The sequence below is a fragment of the Numida meleagris genome, chromosome 4 (genome assembly GCF_002078875.1).
Source record: "Numida meleagris isolate 19003 breed g44 Domestic line chromosome 4, NumMel1.0, whole genome shotgun sequence".
NCBI lineage: Eukaryota > Metazoa > Chordata > Aves > Galliformes > Numididae > Numida > Numida meleagris.
In genome coordinates this window covers 17,023,216-17,046,181 of record NC_034412.1, presented here as the reverse complement: position 1 = coordinate 17,046,181, position 22,966 = coordinate 17,023,216, and the positions used below count along the sequence as shown (strand labels likewise).

At 50.9% G+C, this 22,966-nt stretch overlaps 1 protein-coding gene and 1 long non-coding RNA gene across 2 annotated transcripts in view; one reads left to right on the top strand and one right to left on the bottom strand.

Moving 5' to 3' along the window:
- HES6 (hes family bHLH transcription factor 6) overlaps nucleotides 1-599 on the bottom strand; it is a 3,038-nt gene extending 2,439 nt beyond the window's left edge. The window contains exon 1 of the mRNA XM_021393296.1: nucleotides 102-599. Within this exon, the coding sequence (XP_021248971.1) occupies nucleotides 102-566 (465 nt within the window). The 5' untranslated portion in view covers nucleotides 567-599. The remainder of the gene's footprint in view (nucleotides 1-101) is intronic.
- Nucleotides 727-22,649, top strand: LOC110397258. Its single transcript, XR_002437649.1, has 3 exons — nucleotides 727-5,664; nucleotides 18,286-21,870; nucleotides 22,518-22,649. It is a non-coding gene; the product is annotated as an uncharacterized LOC110397258 (long non-coding RNA).

The following is a 22,966-nucleotide window of genomic DNA, read 5'->3' as shown; positions in this document are numbered from 1 at the left end:
CCCGGCCCCAGCCCCGGCCCCAGCCCCGCCGGTGGCCGCTCTGGCAGGGTGGGAGCGGTGGCGCCGACGTGACCGTGCAGCGGTTTGGGATGTGTGCTTACGGCGGCCTCGGGGCGCTCGGACACTCGTTCGGGAGCCCCTCGGCCGCCGCCTGTGCGCTGCGGCTGCGCCCCGCGCTGGGTGCCGCCGGCCTCGGCTCTGCCCGTGCAGGAGGGGAAGGCCCGGTGCGGGCGGCGGTTCCCTCTGGGCGGATGGAGGCTGCCGGCCGCTCGGCGCTCCGAGCCCTTTGTCTTCGCTCGACCGGAGCCGCCCGCGGCCCAGCCGCTGCCCCGCCGTCCGTGGGCGCTGCTGCAGCCCCGCTGTGCCCCGCGGGCCGCCCGTGGGCTGTGCTTGCTGGGGTGGCGGCCGCAGCCCGCGGCGGCGGTGCCGGAGGAGCCGCGCCCGGAACGTGTCGTGCCCCCGCCGCTCCCCAGCGCCGGCCAAGGCCCCGGCTTTGTGCGGTAACTTGATGCTGATGACAGTTGGCAGCTGCAGTTCCCCCAACAGACTGAACCGAATAAAAGCATCGGGGCACGTCCCCGAGGAGAGCGACAGGTGTTTGCTCCCGCTCCTTTGTTTCCCTCTTTTCATTCTCCTCGCTAATGTGTGTCATATTTTTACCGCCCGAGGAAATGCGAGACGCATCCCCCGCTGGAAGCGGCCCCACACGCCCGCCTGTCTCCCCGACGTGTGCAGCATAACTGCCCCAGCAGCAGTGTGGGGCCGCAGGCTGACCCTGCCGGGAGCTGGGGGTTCCTGCTGCTCCCCTTATCTGAGGCACAGAATGGGCTGGGTTGGATTGGGTTGGGTTGGGTTGGAAGGCGCCATACAGCCAGTCCAGTTCCGGCCTCTGCTGCGGGCTAGGTGCCCCGCACCAGCTCAGGCTGCACAGGGGCCCATCCAACCCAGCCCTGAATGCCTCCATGTATGGGGCACCCACACTTCTCTGAGCAGCCTGTGCCAGGGCCTCACCACCCTCTGAGTGAAGAATTTCTTTCTAACATCTAACCTGAACCTTCCCTCTGTTAGTTTAAAGCCTTTCCCCCTTGTCCTATCACTATCAGACCGTGGGATGGTTCGTGTGTGTGTGCCATGGGGTGGATTCCTTCCATGCTGTCTCCTCAAGGCCATAGCAGCACAGCCATCAGGATGGGGCCACCCTGGGCCCGAGCCGCCCCATGCCGTGTCGCAGCTGGCAGCTCTTACTGCCACAGCGGTACTGCTGGCGGTGGTCCTTTCCCTTTTCCTTATGTTTGTTTTAAGGAAGCATTGTTTGGATTTTGGCAGGTTGCTCCAGAGGTGGCACATTTCATGGCACTAGACAGGAGCAAAATTGGGTCGTAGCTTTGAATGTGTAGTTTAATTTTGGAATGTTTGGTTTTGGAATGTTTAATTTCTCTGCAGTTCCAGTGGGCTCAATGTGCCATGGGACATGATGCTGAAACAGGCGGAACCCTCGGTAATGGCATTAAGGCAGACCGAGCAGAAGTGCCACTCGGGCCAGGCTGGGTGCATGGCATTTTGGGCTTTTGGCAAGTACCTGTGCCTGCAGTTTATATTTGGTCTGTGTGTAACTGGCCTGACATAAGAAGGCAGCTGTATGGGTGCATGCTGCAGCAAAGCAATGGGTCTCCATATAGAAAGAGCTGTCCTTATTCTGATCCTTATTCTTAATCCCTATTCTGATCCAGATCTGGGCAGGTAACGGCAGACATACATAGGAACACTCAAATACACAGGCACATTCTTGTTAAATGTGTAGTAAGGTTTGAATGTACACTGATTTCTCACAAGCCTCACATTTGCATGTTGTGTAGCAGTGAGGAGCTGCTTGCACAGGGCGAGAACAAACCCAGGGGGGATGCATCTCACCTATTCCTCATTTTAGGATCTAATCTGCAGTGCACTGGTGGTGATCCACTAGCAGAGCTTGGCCACAGAGAGCTCTCCATGGCTGTAACATCCTGTCTGTGTTCTGACTGCTGGAACCAATGGCAATGCACTGCACTAGGTGCCAGCCCCAGCTCTGGAGCTTGTCTTTCTGAGTACTATTCGGAAAGCTGCAGGTCAAATGAGTTGACAAATGCTGGAGTCACTTGTGTTGTGCATTAAAGATGTATCATAAATAAATATCAGGGCACTGCGAGAGCTGTGGTTCTGGAGGCAGCAGTCAGTGCAGGCTCCCTGCTCCGACCCACAGGGGTAATGTGACGTTTTTGTGCCACTTTAAATGAGCTCCATCATATCAGGTGAAACGATTCATGATAACCTCATGCATTTTAATGTAAATGTCAACTGCAGTCTTGTAAAAGCAAACGTCCCTTAGATACTTTGTCTAATGCCTCAGTGCTTGCCCATGCATTGTGGTTCCTGAGGGCGTTTTGGCAAAACTCTTGGCTTATCCATACAGCTCTGCACAGGTTAATCCCATAGTGCTGTGCGCGTTCCTCCTGTATGGAGGGTGGGAGTTTTACCTGCCAGGGGCTGCAGCTCCCACATGTCATAGCACTCATAGCTCAGCCAAAGAGCAGCATGCTTTATCAGAGACAGATGAGATCGGAGCTTTGCAGCACGTGTTATCCTGCCAGATTGTGTGCAGAGTGCGGTAACACAGCATATAATGACGGTTTGTAATTCTTTGTAGGTCACATACAGTCACTAGCGTACCTGTGACAGCAGTGGCTGAGACAGTAGTGGAAGACAATCCCACAACCTCGGCTCTGCGCCGTGTGCTCTGTGGGCCAGGTGAGGCCCGTCCCCGTGAGGTGGGGCTGACTGCCATGGAAGGCCGTGCGTGTTTGAGCCATCCATTGCATCTGAAAGATCTCCAGCTCCCAGAAGAACATCCACAGAGATATAACGTGACTCTGAGAAGCTGTGAGGACTCTGCAGCCAAATGTGGGGCCATCCGTGTTCTTGGGCTAGAGACTGACATGATCTGAACTTTCAGTAGGTCATCCAGCCTCCGTGATAGCATAATCAGAGCACGGGATAAAGACGTGATAAGCACGGACAGCATCTTTTGGGAATGCTTGAGTAGCTTTTTTCGTAAGCAGTGTAACATCTGTTGTCGTTGGAGGCAAAAGTTCTTGTCAAAGAGACACGTCATCCTTATAAATATTAATGGTGCATATGAATGGCGGTGGGTGAAAGCTGCGGTGGATGTTTGGTTAACGGGTGGATTGCTCCTTAGGCTTCAGTTTGCTGTCACTGAATTATTTTTAAAATTGCCAACAGTTTGTGTGGCACAGCGAACAAAGAGCTGCCTTCTCCCTCCTCCTCTCCCCAGAGTCCCTTCACAAATGAAATGTGTCCTCTTAACGAGTCTCCTGCCCGGTCTTGGATGAAAATCAGTCTATCTCCTGAAACCAAGCTGGAGCTGGAGGAGCCGGGAGCTGTGGGTTATAAATGCGGGGAATGAGGAAAGCTGTACAGAGAGGTTTGCAGCATTGCCCATCAGATGGATCCCTCTAGTGCTATTGATTTCTCTACCGCTAAAAGCAGGTGTTTAAACCTAAGAGGAAAACCTGCTCTCCGATTCCAATCTGCCTGTTACTACAACTCATGTCTGTGGCTTTCAGCACTGAGTTTCTGTTGCCACTTTCAAAACCATAAGGCTTTTTCTGTACGTTTCTGTTTATCAGCCAGCTCGGCAGCAGTGCCCGTGTTTGTCAGCTGGGGTGCACAGAGCAGCTCGTGCCAGCAGCAGCATTAATCAGTAATGCTCACAAGGGCCCCATGTCCGCTCACAGAAGAGCCCCAAGACTACGTTCGCTCCCTATGATGATTTGGATTCCCCTTGGACTGTGGGGATGTGTCCTGTTTCTGCCACCTCCAAGGTACTGGTGGTGACATCCAAACACAGCAAGTGATGGGGCTGCACTGCAGCAGCAGTGGGAAGGGCAGCGTGCCCCAGCTGGAGAGCGCTGGGTGGGTGCTGCTGGGCACAGCGCTGGGAGCTGGGCTCTGCTGGGGCAGAAGGAGAACCCGGTGTTGGTGTCTGCTTCATTTGGGTGCGGCCTTCCTGTGCACATGAAGCAGCAGTGTTGTCTTTGTCCCCTTTATTTTAGCAGATGCTTTTATTGCCTTGACATCCTTGCCCTCCAACCTGTTGGGCTTCAGTAGAGAGCTTGCTCAGATGTCATTGCAGAGTGCTTCAGCCGTTACCACTCAGACTGCTCTGCTGCCAGTGACAATGGCAGAGCCCCGTGTCGTGCAATGTTAGACACCGTCGCTCAGTCATGTTGTATTTGTGCAAGCCATTTCAGGGAAGTGAGAATGAACTGTCTGAGGTGAGTACTGCGGTTTGTCAGTCCGATTAAGAAAAATCTGCCTGCAGTGTTTCAGGGAGCAGTTTTGCGGCATTTCTTGGGACGCCTCCTGTATTTTCACTCCTTTAGTATTTCTGCTCTTTGGAAGTTATCCTAAGTACGGGCTTCACTTCACCATTCCATTTACCCTCTCTTTGTAGCAGTGATATTTTCATCGCTGGCTCTCCTTTCTGATATTTTCATTAGTTCCTAAGTGACTTTCAGGCATTCTTGTTAATTTACTTCTCAGCTGCTGAAGCCCTGGAACTCAGCCCTTGCTAAGGCTGCAGGCTTTTTTCAGATGTGTCCCTCCATGAGTATTTTTTCTGACGCACAGCGCGTGGCCAGGATGACTCCCAGTCTGCTCCTCTGGCAACGACACTCCACGTTTGTTGACAGGACACGGGTTTTATTTTGATCAGATTAACACGTACATAGTCAGGCTCAGAACTTGGCTCATGTGTTTTGTGAAATGCTCTAGGAAATGTCTGCTTTCACGCTCTGCTGCAGATTTGCATCCCCATTGCAAATTACGCATCTGTTCAGCAATGACAACGTACATTTTACGGTCAGTTTTGATAAACACTGGGCTTTTCTAAATCAAAATGGGAAATATTTTACTAGTAGAGACCAACACCCTTTATTTGAGGGTCCTGGTACCCATTTCAGTAGCTTGTGTTTTCATAAGTACTGGTTTATAAGATGCGTTTCCTGGAAGTATCCATGGACAGCGTAGGAAATGCCCACAGTAATAGATATTTGTAGACTGTGGCTAGCAGTCCGCAAGTCCAAGACAGAAGAAATACCCTTTCTTATCCACTGCATCTTGTCTGAGACATGCCATGCTCATACTGCAGGCTGGGTATTTCTCAAAGGAAGTGGTAGTGTATAGGCCAGACTGCTTTTAATGGCATGGAAAAGCACCTTCTGGGGACTTGGTCTGTCATAGCATCATAGAATCGTAGAATCATTAAGGCTGGAAAAGACCACTGACATCACCGAATCAACCCATCACCACCATGCCCACTGACCATGTCACTCAGTGCCACATCTACACATCTGCATGTGTTATGGAAGGGATGTCTACTTATCTGTGAGAAGTGTAGTGTGTGTTCACCTCGCTGTCCTGCACAGCTCATTTGCTTGGCATACTGCTCCACCTATTTGTGCTGGTGACTGGATTCTGTAATCTGCTGCCTGTCAGAGCTCTGGCAGCGGGGGGAGCATGCCCAGTGCCACTGGGCTGCCTGGATTCCAGCAAGCTCCTTTGGGAATTGTGCCACCTAAGCCGTGGGCAAAAATCATCCAACCAAAGGTAGGAGATTGGGCACTTCAAGAGCTGCTTCTGCCTGGTTGAGGGAAAGATGCTGGGAAGCAAGAATTCCGGGATGGTGGCTGGTGGCTTCCAGTGCTCCCTTGTGTCACAGGGAGCACATGCTGGAGAAAATGCAGAAGCTGGCCTTTGTTCAAGGTAGGCTGTAAATGCTACTGGCCTATAGGAGGTAGAGGAGCTGCGTGCCTGGGAATGTGCCACTCGCCTGCAAGACAGAAGTTCAAGCAGTTGGCCAACACCAAACCCACAACTGCTTGATCTTGAATTAGAGCTGATGAGGAGCCCACCCGTAATTAGAGACAAGCCCTGAAGGAGAAACAAGATGGATTACTTGCAGAGCTCAGTGGGAGGGCAGAGCGGGTGGCTGTGGTGCAAGTCCTGAGGTAGGCGAAGCTGTGTGCAAACAGCACTTGGGTTCGGCCCCGGCTGTCACTATAACCATCCTCGAGGGATTTTTGTCATGGAAAGCATGGGCAGAAGCGCAAATCCTTGCTCATCAGTGGCAGCAGTTCAGCACAGATAGGGCAGGTAGGGCTGAGCCTGCTTCCTGCGCTGCCTGGTGTTGCTGCCTTCCCTCTGCCGGGCAGCTCTGCACCCCTTGGAGCAGGTCAGATAGAGGCGTAGAGGTTCTGGTCACACTTTTCAGGTGCTTTTCTTCAATCAGCTTCTTACCTTCATATTCCTTAGTATTTGCTACACTGCCAAACACATTCGGTGTTGTTAAGCGAGACTTCTTTGGTGATAAATGCAGTCCTGGGGTGGGCAGAAGGTGCTGTGACAAGTTCCCTTTGGCTGTCACATGGGTTGTGTTCAGTGGGTGCTGTGAGTGCCAGAGCCTGCTGTTTCCTTCCACAGCTCCCCACAACCATTCAAATTTTCTGGGATAGTTCCTTTATTATTATGGCTGTTCTGGTTTACATACTTATTTTCTTCTTGGGGGTTTGTAAAGAAGAGTTGAGCTCTTGAAGGAACTCAAGAAGGAAGGGGAACACGAGCTGTGGGTTAGTGGTTAGCAAGGGGATCAGGTCCTGAAAGCAAACCTGCTATTGTGCATTCTGTGTTTCCTAGGAAAAAGCTTTACGATGTTTGTATTCGGGCCCGAGTGGGGAGGGTACATGGCTGATTTACTCAAGTGACGTCTGTCTCTTTGTTGTATCCATAAAGTTATTTGCACAGATTTTGTTTGAAGGCGGAAGTGATCTTGAAATGTTCTGGTCTAAAGAAAAGTCTCCTGTTCCTTTTCCACAGCGAGCCACTGCCTGTATCTCCCTCAAGGGGCTCCATCCTGGTGTGTAGTATGAGGGCAGGAGAAGCACCCGCTGGTTATTGTGGTACATGGCTGTCCTGGCACGGCAGGGCTGACAGGGATGGCACCCTGGGCTTGCCCGTTTTGTGTTGGAGCAGCTCCTCGCTAGCTGATGGGCAATTCTCAGTGACTGTGTTACCCTTTACTACTAAACATTAGAGGCTCTCTTCTCCCATGGTGCCGTGGTCTCCCGTGGTTTGTTTGTTTGACACAGTAACCCAAGTCTGGATGGAAGCTGTCTGCACCATCTTACTAGAGCATTATGATCTCAGTATGAAGAATGTTGGTTTGGCGAGTGAGGAGAAATAGAGGAGCAGGTGTAGAAAGAAGTCATTTTTCCTCCTGACCAGGAGATGGGTATGAGGGGAGGGAGCGGTTCTAGCAGCTCAAGGTGGCTGCAATTCTGCTTGAGCTCACCATTTTGCAATAGAAGCAAGGGAAAGTTTGCTGTGGAAGCAGAAGTCTTCTTGTTCTGTGTATGCAGTAACAAGCTGCCTCTTTAGTTCTTATGCAACATGAGTATCAAGGGAAGGAGAGCAGTGACATGGGGGTATCTTTAATGTCTTCTGTGGTATACTGTGAGCCTCCAGGAGAGTCTCCTCCCGCACTTGCCGCCTGGCAGGCTGTTCTGTGGGCAAAGGAGCTGGATTCCCCATGGCTTTGTATCATCTGCTGGATCCTCTCCCCTTCGCATCCATACATTTTTCCTCTGCAGCCCAGCAAAAAGGGAACCTCTACTGCAGGATCTCCCACCTCAGTCCAGATGCCCAAATTCACAGAATTTACAGGAACTTCACTTTCTTCTTTTTTTTTTTTTTTTTTTTTTTTTTGGTCCTTGGTACTCTGTTAAACACAGGTAGACAGGCAGGTAGGAAGGGAGGGGAGCTGCAGTGGGACAGCTTGTTCAGCAGAGGAGGTAAAGGAAGCCTGGGGAACCAAGAGGTTTACCTCTGTCCTCTTATCTGCAGATCTTGAGCTTAATCATCACAAGTATATCATCGCTGCTGAAGACTTAATTAAGTTCAACATTTTACCGTCAGCATAATTGCATTAACCGTCTTCCTTTGTTGGTATGCCTTGAAATGCAGTCTTCATAGACTCTCTGCCAAGTTATTCAATTTTAATGTGGTTGGAATCAAGCTTTTATAAAACGCACCTCAAACCCAGCAAACGCAGGCAGCTCACAAGGCCTGCCTTGTTTTCAGCGATGAATCAGATCAGCGGAACGAGCCAGGCGTGAAGGCGCTGCGCGCTCCGCCCAGCCGAGCGGAGAGGCCCTGAGCGGCGGCACCGAGCCCGCAGCGTCCCCTGGCCGTGCCGCAGACGGCGGCGGTGCTCCGGCTTTCTCAACAGGACCTGGAAAATGTTTGCGTTTCCCTCTTAAAACCCAGGTTGCCGGCAGAGCCGTGTCCCCTAGAGGACCGCACTGCTTGAGCATAAATGGGTTTTCACGGCGCAGCCCCTGGTCTTCTGGCAGTAGAAAGAAGCGGCGGCTCAACCCGCAGGGTGCCGGCGTAGGGGTGCCCTCCTGCCCATCAGCTGCCCCGGGATGCGGTTTGTCTGGGCAGACAGACAGCTGCCTTTGCCAGGATGGGCTGTATCTCAGCAGGGGGCTTTTCTGGCAAATGCTGTACAGCTCTAATGAAGCCTTTGCTTGGTTCCAGCGTTTGTTTGTTTGTTTGTTTTGCTTACACTGAGTCATCTTGTAAGACAGAAGAAACACATCCAGCCAGCGCCCGGTTTTGATTGTTTCCACCGTCGTTACTGATAGAGCCTTCCTGCTAAGCAATACAGGATCACTCTCATCTTCCCCATAAATGTTTAACCCCTTTCAAAACCATTACGGAAGAAAGCTGGATTTGCAATGTGACTCTGGGAGCAGGCGGCGCTGCGGTGTGTGCCCGCAGGCTCTCAGCACCGTGTCTGTAATGGCAGCAGCTGACAAGAAGAAAAGCAAAGCAGAGGGTGCTGCCCCTTCCCCAGACATGCAGGTTGGGCTGCGGCCAGGATGGGTGGGGGTTGCAGGCCTCGTGTCGGCTGCATCCTGCATCCGAAGGGAGGTCTCTGGAGACCACTCCATGCAGGTGAACGTCAGAAGCGTGATGTGAACGCGCTGCTGTGATCTGCATGAGTGATCCTTTGCTTGCGAATGTACCAGCGATATTTGTGAAACCGCTTCAGAGCTTCCGTACCTGGATTGTTTTGTTAGAGCACTGAAATCGGATGTCTGCTCTTCTGTCTCCAGGCAGCCATCTCATCTGTTGAACGATTTGTCAGCTGCTGTCCAGCGTCCACCCTGCCATTCCTAACATCTTCCAAGAGAGCTGTTGTGTTACCGCAGCACTCACACCTCTGTGTGTACGGTATCACTGGTAAATTCCAGCCTGGATCAAGCAGAAGGCATGGCCCTGTGACAGCCCTTTGAAGGGCTGCTGAGCCCTGCCTGCCGGCCGCCTTGGGGCCGTGCACTGTGTTAGTGCTCCTCGATCTGTCTGCTGGTTTTGACACCACCGACCACAATGTCCCTGTGAAATGCTCTGAGCAGATGGTGCATCCATCTGGGGCTGCTTCAGGTTGATTCAGATTATATCTTACAGAGAGCCACTAATGTGCCAGTTACACGTTCCAGTCCTTCCAGCAGGTTTCTGCCCCTCCGTTTTAGTGCCTATTGATTTATTTAGTCTAAGCTGATTAAGCACATACTCACTTCTGAGGGGCAAGGTGGGGTTGGGAGCCATGGAGGCTCTTCTGCTTGCTGTGTCCCCTCACATCAGCAACCCCTGCGTGCTGGCCGGCCACACAGAGCTGTCCCTAGATCTCAAAGGGAACAAGGCTGGCATGGAAATCCTCGGGCGATGTCAGCCCATGGGGTCGTTTTCTGACACAGATGTGGCATAAGTCCCACATACTCAGGCTCACTCACCACCTGCTTGTTACGATGGCGTGGGGCATTTCTGCGCTCTCCATAGTATTTGAATGCTGTTCTCTCCTTTGCTGTGCCCTTCAGTGGTGTAAACTACAAGAACTGACAGGTTACTTTACACCTTAGGGTCACTGCGGGGCTTTAGATGTGTCAGAACTGTTGTCAAAGAAAACAAATCTTTAATTTCAGCTGGAGATGATTGGCTGTGTTTTGTTTACAAAAGACAGAGAGAACCAGGCCCTTTTCTAAATACAGCAAACAGAAGCCACTTGGGCTTAAGTAGGCTTGTTTTATATATAGTACTTTTGTTCTTTAGTTTGCAAATACTGTTATCTAAATAATGCCACAGACTGGAAAAGTGAGGTGGAGAAAGGCCATGACTTCCCCATGGCCACGTGGCAGGCAGCCAGCAGATGCAGCCACGACCCACCCTTCTGCTGCTGTCCTGCACAGTTCCTTGCTGCTGTACTTTTCCTTTCCCTTCTTAAGACATTTCGTTATGTTTCCCCTTCCCTTGTTCTTTCTTCCTTCCATTCTGTGAGGAAGAAGTGGAGGGGAGATCACAAAATCACAGAATCATTATGGTTGGAGAAGACCTCTGAGATCTCCAGGTCCAACCCCAGCCCACCCCACCGTGCCCACTGACTGTGTGCCTCAGTGCCACATCTCCCTGGCTCTGGAACACCTCCAGGGATGGTGACTGCCCCACCTCCCTGGGCAGCCTGTGCCAGTGCCTCACCGCTCTTTCTGAGAAGAAATGTTTCCTAATATCCAACCTGACCCTGCGCTGCTGCAACTCGAGGCCATCTCCTCTCATCCTATCGCTGTTACCTGGGAGCAGAGGCTGACCCCACCTCACACAGCCTCCTCTCAGGGAGTTGCAGAGCGATGAGATCTCCCCTGAGCCTCCTCTTCTCCAGACTGACCCACCCCTGTTTCCTCAGCTGCTCCCCATCACACTTGTACCCCAGACCCCTCACAGCTCTGCTGCCCTCTGGAAATGCTCCAGGGCATCCATGTCTGTCTTGTAGTGAGGAGCCCAGAACTGAACGCAGCACTCGAGATACGGCCTCAGCAGAGCTGAGTACAGGCGACGGTCACCTCCTGCTCCTGCTGGCTGCTCTACTGCTGACACAAGCCAGGCTGCCCCTGGCCTCCTTGGCCACCTGGGCACACTACTGGCTCACGTTCAGCCAAGTGTTGACCAGCGCCCCCTAGATCCTTTTCCTCCCTGCAGCTTTCCAGCCACTCTGCCCCAAGCCTGAGGGTTGCTGTTAGCCACACTCCCGACAACGTCCTGATTAAGGATTTCAGAAAACTGCCCAGCCTTTAGTAGGAATAAACTGGGTTGTTGTGTTCTGACCACCTCTGGCACCCTGTGCTACAAACCCACCCTGTCCCCAAAGGTGACAAATGCCGTCGTTGTACCTTGAATCTGTGCTGAGCAGATTCCTGGAAGAGAGAGCAGCTATCTCAGAATGGAACTCAAGGGGTTTGTTCTTTATTGGCTACACATTGTACCTGAACTTTACCATTGGTGAGGCAATCCCAGCCTGTCTATCATTACATTCCCTGCCTGGAATTCACCACGCAAGCAATAGCGGTGTAATAAAAGCCAACAGACAATCTGGTTGCTGTGCAGAGCTTTGAAGTAGGAGCGTTTGGCATGTTGCCATGCTCCTGTTGGGGCTCAGCCATTTGTGTGCCCAGGAGCTGTGCCGAGCAGATGGGTTCAGTGCTGTGCAGCCCCTGCTTGCTCTTTCCTAGCCCAAGTACCTAAAGAAATGAGCTGAGCGCAGTCACACCGTGCCAAGTGTGCATGCATGTGCTCCATCCAGAGCTCCCTGCTCCCATCACCCCCAAGAGACTGGAACCTGTTGGGGCAGTTTCAGCCACATGGGACACAAAAGCAGAGGACTGTAATGCATTAAACTCTTACAAGTTTGTGAAAAGAGGTGGCAGGGTGGAAGAAAGAGGTTCCATTTGTGGCGAGCAACAGTGCTAGCTCAGCCTTTCTCAGGGAGCAGGGGATCCAGGCACCCACGTTGTGCAGAGCTGTGGGCACTTATGGGTTTGCTGTTCATGGAAATGCTTTGCTGGTGGTTTTTATCTTTCAGTTCCTCCCATTGTCTCTTGATGAAATCTGTCTCAGAAGCTGCACTAAAGGTATGCTCTGAAATCAGCTGTCCGTCTTGAAATCCTCATGCCTCGGCTCTGGCTTTAAGTTTGCTGCGGTCCCACGGAAATCCATGGAGTGTTTGTCACACCGCCTAGCAGGACACATTCTGGCAGCTGTACGTGTGAATACTCTGTTACCCAGTGTATCACTGAGTTCAACAGCCCTGCATTTAACAGGGCTTCATGTGCTGTGCGCTGCAGCTTAGTACGCCTGGTGGAATCCAGCCTGCTCAGAGCCAGCCTGCTCCACAGCTCCCTGAGAGGAGGGTGCAGTAAGAGGGGGAGTCAGCCTCTGCTCCTGGCTAACAGTGACAGGGCGAGAGGTGATGGCCTCAAGTTGTACCAGGGCAGGGTCAGGTTGGATATCAGGAGACGTCTTCTCAGAAGGAGCAGTGAGGCACTGGCACAGCTGCCCAGGGAGGGGAGTCACCGTCCCTGGAGGTGTTCCAGAGCCGTGGAGATGTGGCACTGAGGGACATGGTCAGTGGGCATGGTGGGGTGGGCTGGGGTTGGACCTGGGGATCTTAGGGATCTATTCCAACTTCAGTGATTCTATGATTCTGTAAGTTCTCTCCATTGCTCTTAATTTCCTCAGATACACCTGTCCTAAATAAAGCCAGTCGTGTGATGGTTTGAAGGCTGGGGAAGCGCTGGGGTTTGGAGCAGTTACCTTTCACTTGATTCAGAGTGCAGAGGAGGATGGGAAAGAAACTAACCATTCAAACAGCAATTAAAAATAGCAAGGGAAAATCTGCAAGCTTTTGTTTGGGGTTGCCCAAGCTACTCTCCTGCTTGCACTTCTGAGGAGAATGGGGCAAAGTACTCCTCACCTCTTGAGCATCGGCACAGGAGCAGGGCAAAGGACAATGCCAGTGCCCTCCCACCCTGCCCCAACACCCAGCTCCTGCTCTGTAAGGAGGCTACAGGCAGAACCGTGTATGCCTACACTGCATGCAGCAGCTCACTGGAGCTGAAATTTGGCTTTGCTCAGCTTTTAGAGGCACCACTATCTCTTGCAATCAGTGCTTCCAGCAGAGTTGTCAGTGGAGGTCTGTTTCTCAGTTTGTTCCAGTGTGACTTCAGGGTTTCACTCAAATTTTGCAAATAGCACTGACTTGAAGAGAAGAAGGAAGAGATTTGGCTTCTTGAGAAGAGAATACGCATGGACATCAACATTTTGGTAGCTCTCTCTCAGAGAACCTTGCCAACGCTGATAAAGGTCCTCGTGCCTGTATCCCTCCTTTTCAGAGATGGCAATTGCACCAAGGGCTCGGCCTCAGCTGCCCAGCAATTTCAGGTTATCCTGTACTTGGTATATTTACCTTGTAAGCAGGCTGGGATGCATGGAGCGTAGAGCAGCTGTCGTACTGCAGTGTTGTATAAACACAGGGCAGGTGCTAGCTGGCATCCCATCTCTCGTATGTCAGGTGTAATTGCAGGAGACGGCCATGGTTCTGCCAGCTGGGTGAGTCCCCAGTGTATTTTTGTGGTTATTGTATTCCTGTAAACATAGATTGCCACACAACGCAGAAACCCTTTCCCCACCAGGATATCCCCCACCAGTTACCCCCCCACCAGTTACCATTGCAGATGAGCCCCTTGCTGCACTCTGATTCTGGATACTGCCATGGAGGTGTGATGAACCTAGCCCAGAACACTGCTGAGCGCCATTGCTTTCAGCCTTGCCAAATTTCCATGCAAAAAGATGTAAGTTTCAGAGGCTGGCATGGAGTTCCTACTCCCCTCCCCAGCCTGTGCTGCACCTCCCCCAGGAGACACTTCACCTCCTTGTTTACAAATCTGTCTTCATGTAACACAAATGAAAGAAAACACCCAGAAAGCAAGTCGGGGCTCCCAATGGGCTGAGCTGTTTGTGGGAACCTGGAACATTGTGCTTCTTGTATGGTGAAAGAGTTTGTTGTGCAGAACCCCAAATTTCCCCAGGCTGGGGAAGAAGCAAGGTAGATGAACTGCCAAAACTCAGCTCTGAACTGATGTATTTTCCCCGCGGATTAGGCACTGCCAATTTGAGGTGAGAAGTGCTATCAGGCAGACGAGGCAAGCTGTGCTCCACGAGAGGGTGGATCTGTGAAGGAGGATTAGTGGTGGGACCACAAGGTGTGGTGAAAATGCTGGAGAAAATGGTCCCTGGCAGGGCAGCTGGGAGCCCCACGTGCAGGCATCGAGCCGACTCCCAAGTGGAGGTGGGAGTATGGAGCTGACTCCACGTGCCTCTGGTTTTTCTGCTCATTCCTTAATGTTTTCTCCCTTGGAGGAACTCAACATTAGGTGGATGGGTGCCTATGGAGAGGTTCTGCTTCACACCCGGGTGCTCCTTTCTGGAGAAAGCCTGCAAGCCTGCTTTGCTTTGAGGTTGCTGCTGTTCCTAGAGCACTGCAAAACTGCTGGGGCTGCTCAGAGGCAGAGCCAGCAGGAGCAGTACCCACGGACTGTGTCAAAGGGATGAGTGTAAAGAGCTCTCCACTTGTATCTCTGGGCCTCGCCTGTGCAGTTCACAAATCCGAGCAGAAATTGCCTGCCAGATCTCCAGCCCTGTGTCTAGATTTGGAGCGGGTAGAGCTGAAGTTCTGCAGTCCCCAACATCATAGCCCCTGAGTCTTTTTGGTGGGCTGAAGTTTGGTGGGGTGCACTGTGCCTTGGCAGAAGGGGAGCAGCTCCCTCCCCTCAGAATTGGGGGGCCTTTGCCATGCCTTCCATTTACAGCTGGCTTTTGGAAAGAGCTCTGGAGCCTGATAGAAAGCCCATGTTATCTGCCGGGGAGGCAATGGGTTTGCTTTTCAAGCTGCGGGTGCAGCATTCATGTCTGTACAAGAGATGAGGTTCTGCTTTGTCACATACCCTCTCCAGAGGGACAAAGTTAAAACAACACCATCACTTTGAAAATGAGATTAGAGCAAATACTTTTTTATATCCCCCACACGAGAGTGCTGAGCTTTGGGTATTTGATAGATGGAGGTGATTGGTCCCCCAGCTTCCTCCTTCCAGCTCCCTCCTGCCTCAGAATGGCAGCTAAGCCAGGATGCTTAGCACCAGGAAATTCCTCCTGGCACCGCAGCCTTTGAAGGCAAATGTGACCCTTTGATTGACAGCCCTAAATCTGACCAGACTTAAAATAGGAACCTCAGCATTAGTGCTCTGAAATTCAAGTCTCCACAGTCTTCAGATTTTGGCCCTGCTTAATTCCGATTTCAATATACAGGGGTTGTAATTAGGCATTGTGCAAATGGATACTGTTAACAAAGGAAAAAGGTATTACGTGCCCTGACTGTTGAACTCGTCTTTGCTTTGCATCAGAAAGATTTGGGTGCCTGGGGAGGATATAGTGCAGTCCAGAAGGAGAGGTTTGCCCTCGTGCTGAGGCCGGGCAGCTCGGGGCAGGCTGCGAGGAGAGAGAGGAGGTGCTGCAGGGGCTGTCCTTACCCTGCTGGGAGCAGAGGGCTGTGCTGCAGAACAGCAGCTCCACACACGCTCTGCCTCACTCTTTGCCCACACCCATCAGAGACAGATCCCTTGTTAGGTGGGCTCCTGGTCTCATCTAAAGTGAACCTCATTCTCTTACATCTTATCAGGTCTTTCAGGGAAGGTGCAAACAGGGAAACTCCTATGTCTGGCTTGGCTGCCGGACACCTAACGCACACCTCCTATAACTCGGAGAGACCAAATACACAGGTTCTGGGGCAACAGTGGACATCACGCTAAGAGCTCTCCTCTATTTCTCTGTCGTCTTCTTCCATTTCCATCTGCTTACAGTACTTGTGCTTGCTTACCTCAGCCAAAGTACCTTCTGTGTCAAGCTGGTTCTGTATTTCACCCTGGAAATGGGAGCTTTTCACAGACAATAATCTTCTGTCTCTGGTTTGCAGATTCACCCTTTAAAGTTTGGTTGGTGCAGAACGGTGGCAAAGGTTTGTTTATTTGTTTTATTATAATGACACCGCTTCACTGCATAATCCCTTCCAGTTATACCAGCATGAAAGTGCTGGGTAAATGAAGCTGATTTTGCTCATCTGATTTATAGATTCCATTCTTCGATTTTGCTGTAGTGGGGAGTTTCAACAGTATGGGTGCACCTGCAAAACTGGTAAGTGCAGGTGAGAGTAGCTGGATGCATATCAATTGATTGGCAACCAGTGCACCATAGTCAGTGCTGTCTCAGTGATACGTAGACCGAGGGTGTTTTTGCTTCCTAAGCCAGTATTCAGTGTGGCGTTGGGTCAAATTCGGGGAGATTTTAATGCATTTGCTACAGTCAAGCTTCAGCTTTGTTCCTAAATGATAGCGATGTTTGGAGCTGTGGACAGGTAGAAAGCCTTTAATCACAGAGTCAGAATAGTTGGGTTGGAAGGGACCTCAAAGACCATCTAGTTCCCACCCCCTGCTGTGGGCAGGGTTGCCACCCACTGATCAGGCACCAGCTCAGGCCCAGGGCACATCCAACCTTGGGCACCTCCAGGGCTGGGGCACACACACTTCTCTGGACAGAACATGGTAGCATGAGTCCTGCTTGCCCTTCACCTGCAGCATTTGGGGAGGTGAAGCACGGCCAACCAGGGAACTCATGGTACATGTGTGTGAAGACGTGTGCACGTGTGCCCACACTATTGTACTTTGGGGTTGAGGGTTTGTTCTGAGAGTGCCCCAGAGCCAGAGTTTTCAGCACCCAAAGCCTACATTGAGTTCTTTGTAGAACCCTTATCCTAAAGCACAAGGTGTGCCCCCAGCCAGCACTGCGCAGTGCCCTCTCTCCACGTCTTCACAGGTTCTGCAGAGAAGCATTTTGGTCAATCCTTTTTTCCACCTTGCCTCGCATTCATATGCTTTGGGAGTCATCTGCTGGGGAGCTGCCAGTTGCATGCTGATTGTGTTTGGGTTCAGGTCGTGCACAGACATGCTGGGGAAAGCATTCCTTCCCTGTGGCTTGTTATCTCTCCTGGGAGGAATGCAGCGTCTCCTTTATATAATGTGTACACACAGCGCTTTGTTGCTAGGAATGGCCAGCGCAAAACAACTGCTGTTTGAAAGGATTTTTTTTTTTTTTTTGGTGTTTGAGAGGGGTGCTAAATAGGGGCTGATGATTATGATTAGAGAAGCAGGGGAATGTGGAAATACTTCACATTTTTAGCCTCCTTTTACCTGAAAATGGTGGTCCCCCTGCACTCACAAACATATATGTACGTATATATACACACCCAGAGACACACACATGGACATACGTGGGCCATGGAAACTGCTAGTTGTTGAGTTACTGCAGTGTCCCTTAAAACAAGTGCGTATTGCCATGATATATTTATTGAAAGGGGCTTTTCATATGTTGGAAGGAATTTTACTGATGGCAGCCATGTGTACCAGCGGAGAGCACAGAGCCCTGGCATGGTGACCACCGCCAGCTCAGCCCCATGCTGCACAGCAGCGAGAGCTCCTGGTGTCTCGATGCAGCCACAGATGTTGTTTGGCTCTGAGCAGGGCAGGCAGCCAGAACCCTCTCCTGCTCAGCCCTTTGCCTTTCTTTGCAGTGGAGATGAGGCTGGAACAAGGACTGTCAAAGCTGGGAAAGCATAGCTGAAGCATGGGCATCACCACTGATGGCTCACAACACAGCTTTTGAAGGACGTAGGACCTCTGGCTGCAGATGGCACTGAGGCACATGAGTGCTGGTGTAAGCCTGCTCCCAGCATGACAGCAGCCACAAAAGGTTTTTCAGCTCTTGTTCTAAAACATTCACTGCTATTCCAGTGGCAGTGTAGGTAGAGGAGTGAGCCCTTGGCAGGCAGATCCTTCCCTCTCAGGCTTGCTCTGATACCTGGTAGTAGTGTGGGCTGACTTTCTGGATGGAGGTGCTAGGCAGCTGGAGCAATGCCTGCCCCTTGTTTAGGGAAGGGAAAGACTGCCTGTGTGCTGGGTGAGGCCTCTCTGATCTGTGTGCCAGGAGCTGGATATAGACACAGACAACTGGATGAAAGGTGAAAGGTGTGTGAATTCCTCCCCGAGGGGCTGCGATTGAAGCTGTAAAACCAAAAGTTTACAGAAATGCTTTAGTGTTAGTCTGGAGTAGCCATGTTTCCCTAGAAAACCAATGGGAATTGTGAGAATGCAGGCTCCGGCGGTACTGGCATTTTTCTTTGGAGCCGTTGTATGGTTTTGAAGCAAATTTCCTGATTGTCTGCTCTCTCTGCAGACTGCACCAGTTGGCAGCACCATTTCCTTGTGTGCGGATGGGGTTCATTTTGGTTGAAACTAAATCAGAAGTTCTGATCTGAGCTTGCACCTGATGTACTCTCACAATGATGGAGAACGGGGTGGCAGCAGAAGGTCCTCTGGAGAGCTGTGAGCCACGTGCATGGCCACAAGTTTGGCTCAGTCTGGCGGGAGGCCCTTAAGAAACATACACGATAGATGCAACAGCCTCAAGAGCAGCTCCTTCAACCGCTGATCTCCTCTATCACACACAATTACACTGCCAGCACTTTGGGAAGGCTCCAGCGGTAACAGGAGAATGTTTGTGCAGACAGACTTTGAAGAGGTGAGTACTGGAGTCAGAAGGACAAAGGAGTAGTGATTCATGTGATAGCGGGTTGGAGAGGTGCTTCTTAAGTCTTGCCTCACCTCTTTAATCTGTGCAGTCCTTGGCATCTTGCTAGTGCTTTTCATCTAGATGAGTACAGTCATCTCTCTCAGGTAGGAGATGGGAAATATTCAAGTGTGGAGAGATGGAAGAGAGAGCTGGGCTTAGAACAAAGCGAGTGTCCCGTGGCCCATACCACTCCCTCAGCTACTGCCCCATGCTGCTCCTCTGTAACTGCAGCTGCTCAGAAAAATGCACAGAGCAATTGACACCCAGCCCAGCTCTGTGGAGGAGAGAAGCTGCCCTGACCGGCTCAGAGCTTTCCTCTAGTGATTTGGATCTGTGTTGGAATGCTTGCTCTGCTCATGGGCCTTTCTGCCCCAGATTCATCAGATTCCCTCAGATGTCGTGGCCATGGAGAGCAGAGGTTCTGCTTGCCGCGGTGGCCTCATGGTCAGTGTGCGATCCTGTGTGTGGTGCTGAGCAGCGGGAAGCACCGGGAGGCACCATGCTGCTTTTCCCCAGGGAATATTGACCGCAGGATGTCTGGTTGGGAGAACCTGTCTGTCTGGGTTTTGCTTCGGTTGTGTTCAGTGTCTGGGTGGCTCTTCTCTCACACCTATCGAAGTGATATCTCAGCACTTTTCAGGAGTGCACGAGGTGACGCGATGGCTATCCTACACGGATTGCTTGTTCTCACAGCCTCTCTGGTGGGAAGAGTGCATATCTTGGAGCATTTTGCTTTGTACCTCAGTGCCCACGGAGGCTAACTGTTAGTAGGGCAGTGGGCAGGGAAGCTTGAGGTTCTGTGGTTGCTCCTGACAGCCCGGAGGGACCCAGCTGTGGAGGTTGGCTCTGCCCTGCGGTGGGAGCTCCTCTGTCCCAAGGAGCTCAGCCGTGGCTCTGCCGGTGCCCTTCTCTGTCTTGCTGAACTGCTCTTCTGTGGAATGCTCATTTGTCTCTTCCTTCTCAGTTTGTGGGAGGTAGAAAATGTGGCTTCCCTAAGGGAGTGCATCCCTTCTGGTGTGTGGGGGAGGGAACATCGAGCTCTCAGCTAAAGGGGGAGCTGGGGGTGCTGCCTCAGAGGGGTCAGTGTGCTGGGCGGTGACAGATGGCTCCTCAGTGCCTGACCGGGTCCCTGTGTAATCCTGTTAGGGTGCCAGGCAGAGCCCATCTGCTGGCGGAACGCTGCAGGCCGGGGAGAGCTGTAGAAATCTGTTTGATTAGTTGCATTAGCCAAAGAAAACGTGATGGAAATGTTCTAACAAGCTCTTTAACTCCAAATGCACAGCAAGATTGGTGACACCCAGTGCAAGCACCAAAGGAGTCCCAGAAGCAGACGGAGTTTCCAAGCTCTGGTACGTCTGCGATTAGTGCCCGGGGCAGCAAACTGCATTCTTAGAGGGCTGCGATGTACAAACAACACATATTTGCAGCACAGATCCAGGGCTGGTTTCAGTTCTGCTACATTATTCATGAGCGTGTGAAAACTCTGACAAATGTGACAGACTCTGGGTTAGGTTCTCAACATTACTTCTCGTACGATGAAATATGAGTACTGCTCTGTTAAGATAGGAATGTATACACTGGAAGCTGTGAGATAATGACATATGTATAAAGGGAAACTGAAGCCTTTGGTGTCCTGGTGCCAGCGAGCTTCCCCCCAGGAGCGCGGTACTATCTAGCTGCTGGCACTCGCAATCACTGCTGTATGCTTAAAAGCAGTTTGACAGTGTTCTGCTCCAGAATTGCTTCTCGCATAGGGTTTTGCAGGGTCACCTGCTTTTAAGTGCAGAGGATTAGGAACCCCTCCACAGGTCCTGCAGGGATCACACAGCAGTCTGTAGCCTCATCATCCCAAAGTGAGGAAAGTGACTCTGAAACTCTGAAAATGTGGCTGCGCTGCAGTGTGTGGGGCTGAGCCCTGCTTGCACTGGGGCACACCAGCAGCCAGGAGCCACAGCTGCCAGGGCCCAGTGCAGATGTTAGGACACATTTTTCCTGGAGAGGGGGTGGTACAGCTGACAGCGCTTTTTGGGTTGTCAGGGAGGAGGTGCCTGTACCGAAGAGCATAGTACTGCTCTTGTACAGTCCTGGTCCTGATAAAGCCGACGAATCTGAACTAAACACCGAGTTCCTTTGTCAAACACAAGTAGCAGCTGACTTCATGTGTGTGAAGGGTTAGGGATAATCTCCTGCCTTCCTAAAGAAGGCAGGCCTTTTTTTACTGAAAACTGTTGATGTGCGAAGGATTCTGTCTGACCAAAGTAGGTTTGTACTTAAGTACATGGTGCGAGATCATTTAAAAGAGCCCCTTGGATGGAAAAGAAGGCAATGAGAAATGAGTGCCGTGCACCGGAGGCTGTTGGCCAAGCACTGCAGTCTCACTTTTCTATTTTTAAAGCTCTCGCCAGCTGCTGTGTGGTCATTCCCTCCACACCCACGAAAGAAAAAAAAAACACACCGATTAGAAACAGGAAATAATAAAACCCACTCACTGCAAAGGATGTCAAAATGTACAGAGTAAACAACCAGAGACGGTGAGAAATATGTATTTCCCACTGGTCTCTTTTCAGCACAGTAACCAAAGCTGATAATTATAGTCAGTGGGGATTTACAGCATTAGGGGAAAGTACGTTTTTATGTTGATGCTGTCAAAACATAGGAGAACACTGGCGGCACAGCAGAGTGTTTTCTAGCCCCTCTCCCAGCACACCACTGAGGTTGCCACAAGTTGATAAGGTGCATTACCAAAACAATAGGGAAGGAAAAGAAAATGATGACATTTCAGGCCCTATTTTGGGAAGGGATCTGCTGCTTTACTTGCCATGTAGCCATGCAGTCCCCAGCACTGGGCAGCCGAGTTTTCTGTAATGGTGCAGCAATGGGTGCTCAGGTCACATGCAGCTTTCTCTGACCTCAGCGGTGTGTGCGGTGATATCTACGACTGTCTTTATTGTCTTTCCTCTTCCGGGATCCCGAGGTTCACTTTGCCTGACTGTTATCACAACCTGTGAGTGCTCCGTGACTTTGCTGCCTCCAGTTCCCCTCATCTTCTAAGGAATGGCCTTCCTGCCCCGCAGTCCAAGGACCCTGGTGCTCTCCTGCTCCTGCCAGCCCTCTGCTGCCACCCCAATGGCTTTTCAAAGGTGCTGGATGAAAGGCACAGCTACGCAGAACAGGATGCTAAATCCAGAGGTGATGGTTTTCACTCTTTCAGTGCATCAACAAATAGATCACGCTGCATAATTAACCCTTCTGTATTGGCCTTCCATTAATTGGCATGCGTGGTGTTTGTTCAAGAGATTCTTGTTTTCTTATAACTGTGAAGAGCTTTCAACTGCTTTGAGTTGAAAAACTGTGACCAAATGTTACAAGCTGAGTGGGTTTGTCCCAGTCCGATGGGTGCAATTTGCAGGAGTTTTGCCTTCTGCCCATCAGTCTGTCTGCAATGCTCTTGTAAGTCAAGCCTAAAGTATTGCTGTGGGTTGACAAGCCCAACTCCTGACTTCTTTTGTCACTCACAAATGTTACCGTGATCCAGGCGATTTTCCGTGTATGTGTGTGCACACGCTGCTTTTCTCCAAAGCATCAAACACTGTGTGTTCAGAGCAGGCAGAAGGAGGCTGGGAGAAACACAGTCACTGTCTTCCAAGAGTTTATTTGGAAAATACACAAAAACAATCTCTAAATATAACTACAGGCATCATACATATACATGTATCTCACTGGTTGAACGGTTGTGTCAGCATGTTCAGGGGCAATGTGTGGACATTGAGCAATACAGAGAATATTTCTAAACAGTCTAAAATGTCTAAACCAAGTCTCTCCATTTGTGTTTTCAGCACTGCAGCATTCTTACAGGAATCAGAACTGAAATCTCCTACGGTTGCACGGAAATAGCTGTAACAATAACAAAAATATGAAGAAGAGATTGGCTGTTTGCTGCTTTGTTCAATGAAGTGGTCTCAGCTGCTGGATGAGATCCGAGAGGCAAGCTTGATGCAAGAGAGGGTTGTTGTCATCATCTTGTATCTTTATTGATAGAACGTTAATTATTTTAGGAATGCAAGACAAGAAAGTTATATAATTAATATACACTAAAGAGCACGAGAGAATTCTATACAATAATTTAGATGTATTAAATAAATACAAAATAATAGCAGCCTTCTATAATGCAGGCTACACATAGGTTTACTTCGGCTTGAAGTACCCTGGTCTTTAGTACACCTACGGGAACAGACTTGCTCCACAAGTGTTGTAAAGAAACATATCTATAAGATACATACATAAG